Genomic DNA, 8,247 nt, shown 5'->3' with positions numbered 1-8,247 from the left:
CCAACTAGCCTAGCTTTCATTTCCTTGTTATTTTAAGATAGTTAGACACTGTACAGTTAACATTTTTAACGGACTGCTCCTACCTGGTTTTTGAGCAGGCCAATGGTTCAATCTGTGTGCAATGAGTTTTCTTTAGTTTATCTGTATAACAGTCTGAACAATGAGTTGGAAGTTTAGCATTTTGTTTCAACTCACTTCTTTCTTGATGTTGTAAGCACATACCAAGCAAATAAAAAGCTGTACATGTTTTATTCAACATTCATTTACACTCATTCTACTACAAATATTTGTCATATACACAGTAAAAATGCAGAAAACTTAAAACATACATCCATTTAGGACCTCTTTAAGCACCTGACAGTTTGGATGTAAAGAAATAAAAACAGTGTCTGTAACAAACACAAAACTTTGATGAGAATAGTGTTATTCATTTAATGTCTCATTCAATGCTAACATATGTGGAAATGTTAGGAGTTTTAACATCATCATAAATATTTCCAGCTGATAGTTATCACTTACAATCTTAAACTTAAAACAAAAACAATAAATGCTTGTTTTGTAATAATAGAAACATCTTCTCTAAAACCTACTTTTCAGTAACTATTTAATTTCAAATTCCATTCAGTGACTGTCACAACTGGACTAAATCATTCCAAACAAGTGAAAGTAACAGCACATTAAACTGATGTTTTGGCTTCTCAACAACAAGCTTGCCTCTTCATCTAGCCATCAACTGACAAAATATACACTCCACTGTGAAATGTGTCAAACAGCTTTACTCAACTTTACCTTTCAAACACATACTAATATAATTACCAAAAATCTATTATAAAAATCTATTACAATGCAGATGTGGAAGCTTTTAGCTCCAGCTTAACATTAAAGTACCTAAACATTTTTGAGTAACTGTAAAAAACAAGTGATGTGCATTTTTAAAACTAACTTAATTTCATGAATGAATAAAAAAAAAAAAAATCCTAGTCAACGACTCTTGTATTAAGATAGAAAACTTATTTCTTATTATGTCCAAAAACAACAGCATTATTACCTTAATTTTTAGGTTTATTCGATTTTGTCTATTAAGAAAAAATTGGCATATTCAGGTGCAACATTAAATGCAAGTACTAAATATGTACGTCTTTCTTCTGTTTGATTAAAAACAACTTAAATAAACACTGTGGTATGGTAATGAACTACAGATTCATTCTATGTTTTAAAATAATGATTTTTAAAATTTAATAAAATTGATATTTGAACTTGAAGTTAAAAAATGTAGAAATACTTTAGTGCTAATTGTAATGAACAAAATTAGACTGCAATACACGACACTGTTCTGATTTTTCACCTATCACTGATGTGTGGGGGGCCATTCAAACTGTGATGGAAGGAGTAACGTAGTTTTTACAATGAAAGTTAATGTCACAAAAACCATTAACTTCTATGTAACTTTATCTGGTATCTCAAGATATACTCTTGAGACAGATTTAAACTAAAAGTATTAAAATCAAAAATTTAAATCACCAGACTTTTAAGATACAATAAAAAATAAATGGGTGAGGTAGCTCTTTACATCAAAATGTAAATACTGAATGAAACCAGAAAGTATAAAACCCTTTGCTTCAGTCTGTAAAAATGCTGAAACTGTTAAAGCAAGTATTTATAACAGAACACAAGATACACATTGGCAGAGAAAAGAATACACAGAGAAGTGATGAACTTGATACTATATATATACTTAACACACAAAAACAAGACTTTTTACTCCACACTTTCAGTTATGTAATTCACTGACATTTGTCTGTAAGGTCAGAAAACATTATCAGATGTTTTTATTTTGGGACTAATTGATGATCAATTTAAAATATTAAAATTTGTAAAAGAAATTAGATATGACATTAAACATGCAACAACTGCTACCATTACAACAATACTATGAACATGGGGCAATAACATTAAAACAATATTTATCTTAAGATTGACTCTGTTGCCATCTGATGAGGGTTCAGAGGTGAAATACAAAAAACAAATAGTTTCTAAGCACATATGTGTGGATTATGTGTAATGCTACCATGATCTTTTTTTTAAGCCTTTATTAGTGCCTCTTTCAGGTGTTTCAGTCAAAGCTGATTTCTCCGTGCTCCTCTCCTGGTAGCCACCATCTTGTCCATATATGTCAAAACTGATTTCTCCGTGCTCCTCTCCTGGTAGCCACCATCTTGTCCATGTATTTAAGTACTGTCCTATAAAAAGTATTTTACAATCCTGTTCTAGTGTAGGTTTTGTTTACTCCAACCCACTTGTAAATGTTATTATGTAACTAAATTTGTTCTTTTTTTTATTGATTACATGACTCAGGATGTTCCAGTGTTTTGACAGCTATTCTGATATTTTACACAGCCTGTCACCTCATTTGTTCGTGGATTACAAGCCTTCTTACTTCAATGTTTTTCTTTTGAATATTTTCTGTCCTTACTGTTGTTTTTATATTTCTAGTTCAATATAAATTAGCAGTGAAAGTTTCTTCTACTGATTTTAACTGTCTCTATGTCTGTCATATATGATCTTCTGATTGCTACCCAACTAACACAGGACATAATTTGATTCTGAATAGAGCCAGGTAAATCACAGAAATATTGGACATAAAACTATCAAGGTATGAGGTATTAATTGTGCCTATAAACAGTTTACTAGTAATCCAAGAAAATATCAGCTGTTGTTACTATGTCAAAGGATTAAGTAGAAAACTACACTGAATACTGTATAAAATAAGAAGGCTGTTAGGGTACATGATGTTTATGTGGGTGGAAGACACTGGGGAGTTAAAAACAACATTAAACAAAATAAAGTATACAGAATGTGTTATGCTTAGACATCTGCAGTTATTAAATATGCTCATTTCATGCAGGAAGACATCCAAATACTTTGATAAGACAGGGCACTGGAAATCAACTTGGATAGAGGCCTAAACAAAGATCAAGGTATCACTGAATTCAATGACATACAGTCTCCATCCAGAAAAGTACGTTTAATTTGAACAGTAACAATTGCTAAAACTGTATCAAAAAACTTGAGAATTAAAAAAAAGAAACAATGTGGAAAACTTCATTCTTACATTTTAAAATACACACATATTGCTCACCTTAGTGATAAGAAAAATGATGTTATTTAACAACGAGAGCAGCACTGTAAAGATATTCGGTGGTTATGTTCATTGTGGAAAGAGGACAGAAACAGTAACACAAATTTCTAGAAAGACCAAGAGTCAAGTTAGCTATCAACTGTGCTACAAACATTCAAAAATAATTTCTGTTACTTTCTAACGAGTGACGGTGTAGACAATCTGTACTTAGTCTAACATTTAAAACATAAATTTCTCATTCAAACTGAACACAATTTCAACAACTGATTGTCATATATATCTCAATGAACCTTGTTACAAAATCATTTTCAAACTTCACAGCAATTTTGCTTTGCTTCAAGACAGCACCATAGTAATAGAAAAAACAACAACAACAAAAAGTTCTAGCAACAACAGAATTAATGAACAGCCACTATAAGAAAAATTCATTATCTACATACATATATTGTCCGTTCATCTTTCTCAAACAGTTCCTTCTTAAGCCTTTTCTTAAGAGGACTGAAGCTATGTGACAGTCAACAGCTGTGGGACTGTTGCTGTGGATGAATCCGTAGAGGGAGGAGTTGGTAGTTGAGGAATGGGGATGTTTGATGATTTACTGTCACAGTTTTTACGAGAGACTACACTGGAGCTGTTACAGTGTGGAGCCGTTAGGTGCTGAATGCTAAATGGGTGACTGCTTCTTTGAGGGCCTAGAGTGGAACACGAAGGATGAGAAAAATTACTTAGAACTCCATTTTCACTCAGTTCTTGCTTTACATCACTGTCATTAGGAACTGGAGGACTGGAGAGACTAAGTTCAGAAGTGTTCAGGGAGTTGCCTTCTAGATCACTCTCGTCGTCACTTTTGGAGTCGGGTGTTGGAGCATCTACACTACCAATACTACCTAAATTGTCCTCACTTTCCCCGTTATCTGCACCCTCCAAATACCGAATACACTTCTTTTTCCTCCTAAACAAAGATTAGAACATGTAACGAGTTTAATATTAAACAATAAACAGGTAACAAGTTTAATATTAAACATTAGAACAGGTAACGAGTTTTACTACTAAGCACTAGAACAGGTAACGAGTTTTACTACTAAGCACTAGAACAGGTAACGAGTTTAATATTAAACATTAGACCAGGTAACGAGTTTTACTACTAAACATTAAAACAGATAACAAGTTTTACTACTAAACATTAGCATAGGTAACGTGTTTTACTACTAAACATTAGAATAGGTAACGAGTTTAATATTAAACATTAGAATAGGTAACGAGTTTAATATTAAACATTAGAATAGGTAACGAGTTTAATATTAAACTTTAGAACAGGTAACGAGTTTAATATTAAACATTAGAACAGGTAACGAGTTTAATATTAAACATTAGAATAGGTAACGAGTTTAATATTAAACATTAGAGTAGTAAAACTCGTTACCTGTTCTAATGCTTAGTATTAAACTCATTACATGTTCTAATGTTTAGTAGTAAAACGTGTTACCTATGCTAATGTTTAATATTAAACTCGTAAACATTAGAACAGGTAACGAGTTTTACTGCTAAGCATTAGAACAGGTAACGAGTTTAATATTAAACATTAGAACAGGTAACGAGTTTAATATTAAACATTAGAACAGGTAACGAGTTTAATATTAAACATTAGAACAGGTAACGAGTTTTACTACTAAGCATTAGAACAGGTAACGAGTTTTACTACTAAGCACTAGAACAGGTAACGAGTTTAATATTAAACATTAGACCAGGTAACGAGTTTTACTACTAAACATTAAAACAGATAACAAGTTTTACTACTAAACATTAGCATAGGTAACGTGTTTTACTACTAAACATTAGAATAGGTAACAAGTTTAATATTAAACATTAGAATAGGTAACGAGTTTAATATTAAACATTAGAATAGGTAACAAGTTTAATATTAAACATTAGAACATGTAACGAGTTTAATATTAAACATTAGAACAGGTAACGAGTTTAATATTAAACATTAGAATAGGTAACGAGTTTAATATTAAAAATTAGAACAGGTAACGAGTTTTACTACTAAGCATTAGAACAGGTAATGTGTTTTACTACTAAACATTAGAACAGGTAACGAGTTTTACTACTAAACATTAAAACAGGTAACGTGTTTTACTACTAAACATTAAAACAGGTAACGAGTTTTACTACTAAGCATTAGAACAGGTAACGTGTTTTACTACTAAGCATTAGAACAGGTAACGTGTTTTACTACTAAACATTAGAACAGGTAACGTGTTTTACTACTAAGCATTAGAACAGGTAATGAGTTTTACTACTAAACATTAGAACATGTAATGAGTTTTACTACTAAGCATTAGAACAGGTAACGAGTTTTACTACTAAACATTAAAACAGGTAACGAGTTTTACTACTAAACATTAAAACAGGTAACGAGTTTTACTACTAAACATTAGAACAGGTAACGTGTTTTACTACTAAGCATTAGAACAGGTAACGTGTTTTACTACTAAGCATTAGAACAGGTAACGAGTTTTACTACTAAACATTAGAACAGGTAACAAGTTTAATATTAAACTTTACTCTATATAAATTATACACCCAGTTTAAATGTTTATGGGAGCATCTTTTAAAAGATTATTCATGTTCAGTGACCTAATGTTTTTTATTAACAAATATATTCACAGCTATATTCTCATTACCACTAAGATACAAGAAATTTACTAAAAACAGAAGAAAACAATTTCAACATACACTGTTACTGACTCAGTCCTGTGATTGTTTTATCAACTAAACTTTATCAATTCTCATATAAGAATGATCTTCTCAGAAGCACTAGCAGTGTGCCTAAGTACAAGTTTTGAAGAAAGTACAAATTGTTGCTAGATAGTGTTTACTAAGTAGCTAGAAATATTAAAATACAGACATGATATAATCTGAAACCACCACCCAAGTTATTAATATACTTAAATGAATACCACAGTATTTACATAAAGTCAAATATCCAACCAGAGTAGGGGACTTATTAGCTATCAACTAAATTTACAAAATAATTATTTAAGGTGTGGATGTGTTTTTGGTATTTTATGTACTATATACATTTGTAGGGTTGAAATTTGAAATGAAATGTTCCACTCAAGACAGAAGGCAGGAGAAGTTCCTTACAAACCGAGGTTGTTATTTACTCAACACTTACCTACAAGGCTTGCACCAACTGCTTTGCTGATCTAGTCCAAACCTAGCCCGGCATTTCTTTGGATTGTTTACTGCAAAACATACCAGAGAACTTGTCAACCAAGTTATAAGAATCCCTCAAATATCTTAAATGTGACAATTGTGTTCTTGTGTTTGTAAAACTCGGATACTAAAAAAATAAAGCAACAACACAAACAAGCAGCAGTACACTAAACATTTTCAAACTTTTTGTAAATTAATTTAAACTGATATATGTGATTAATGGGCAGGCCATAATGGTGTTCTTTGATTTGTATTATATCTAGCATGCTGTGCAAGAAATAACTGAAGGTTTGACTTTTATACTTGGAATACTAAACTCAGTTTACCATGAAAACAAACGCTACCAACTATTTAAACATTTTCCTTGAATCAGAACTACTTAACTAATAATCACAGAACATTAAGTACACTGAAAACAACAACTATATCAAACTACTGATGTAAACATTCCTATATTAAAGGTTAACTGTCTCTACATCAAAAACTATTCTAGAGCCATTCTGAACTGCCCAATTTATAACAGAACATAATTTATGAAATGGTACACTTTTACTACTAATATCAAGCTTTACTAATCCCAAAACGAACTCTTTCTAAATATTTTAAGTCTCTGAATTCAAGGTTCTGCCAATGCTTACTACTCTAATCATATGGCCAAATAAAACTCTACTTACACGTCATTTGCCCCACCCCTTGCTGCATGTTTGTGTGGATAACAGAAACAAAAATAAAAGTCTTAAAATCAAAATGAGACTAAGAATTTATCAATCACTCTAAGTCACAATCAAATGAAGATGTCAAAGTGAGACAAGGAATTTCCTTAAATAAGTTACATTAGTGAAATTTTCATCATTTCCAGGGCTCCAATTTTAATGTATTTACTCGACCACATAAATTCCTGCATAGTTAGGGACTGACTACATAATAAAAGTCTCACTTCTATTTCAGTATTACCAGATTTATCAATTTTGAATTAGTTTTTTCATTTCTGTTGGCAAGTGGTTCCAGACAGTCTGATTAATAACCTGTCAAATAACTTCTAAAAAAATATCACTGACTTAAGCTGTTTTTAGTTTAGGTAAGGGTTGCATAATTTAAAATTTTTCAGCATAAGTGATAAGGTTTTTTATATTTTATACATAACTAATAATTTTATGGTGCATAATTTGAACTTGTTAGCCATCTAATTTTAACTTTTTTCTTCATAAAAGTTGGGGGGCGCTGTTAATGTAATATAACTAATGAACAATGTGTTTAAAAGAAGTGATTATCTAGAATACAAACTTTAGTAAACAACTACCGATATATATACACAGTAACAACATAAAGATACAACAGCAACTGAATTTATAATTTGAAACAATAATGCTGATCACATATATTGTCACATTCTAAGATCACTTGTACATAAAAATTTTCACTTTTCTTACACAAACTAAATCTGTTATAAATATAATTTCACATCATCAAAATCAATACACATTTAACACAAGAAACATGTTATTAAATATCACTGTTACTGTGTATGTATCAAATCTCTACAAAACAAACTGTGTGATGTACAGTAAACATGTTATTAAATATTACTGTTATTGTGTACGTATCAAATCTCTACAAAACAAACTGTTTAATGTACAGTATACATGTTATTAAATATCACTGTTACTGTGTACATATCAAATCTCTACAAAACAAACTGTGTGATGTACAGTAAACATGTTATTAAATATCACTGTTACTGTGTACGTATCAAATCTCTACAAAACAAAGTGTGTGATGTACAGTAAACATGTCATTAAATATCACTGTTACTGTGTACGTATCAAATCTCTACAACACAAACTGTGTGATGTACAGTAAACATGTTATCAAATATTACTGTTATT

General features: G+C 30.8%; 1 protein-coding gene across 1 annotated transcript; it reads right to left on the bottom strand.

Annotated features, from left to right (window-relative positions):
• Nucleotides 1-230: 230 nt before the first annotated feature.
• Nucleotides 231-7,057, bottom strand: LOC111083756 (protein pangolin, isoforms A/H/I/S-like). The gene is made up of 3 exons (XM_022380431.1): nt 7,036-7,057; nt 6,321-6,390; nt 231-4,091 (listed from the first exon to the last, which is right to left on the bottom strand). The coding sequence occupies exons 1-3, from the start codon at nt 7,040-7,042 to the stop codon at nt 3,644-3,646; spliced, it is 525 nt and encodes a 174-aa protein (XP_022236139.1). The 5' UTR covers nt 7,043-7,057; the 3' UTR covers nt 231-3,643.
• Nucleotides 7,058-8,247: the final 1,190 nt, after the last annotated feature.

This window comes from Limulus polyphemus, unplaced genomic scaffold, assembly GCF_000517525.1.
Source record: "Limulus polyphemus unplaced genomic scaffold, Limulus_polyphemus-2.1.2 Scaffold11055, whole genome shotgun sequence".
NCBI classification, from domain to species: domain Eukaryota; kingdom Metazoa; phylum Arthropoda; class Merostomata; order Xiphosura; family Limulidae; genus Limulus; species Limulus polyphemus.
Note: the sequence above shows the minus strand (reverse complement) of the source record. Positions and strands in the feature narration are given on the sequence as shown.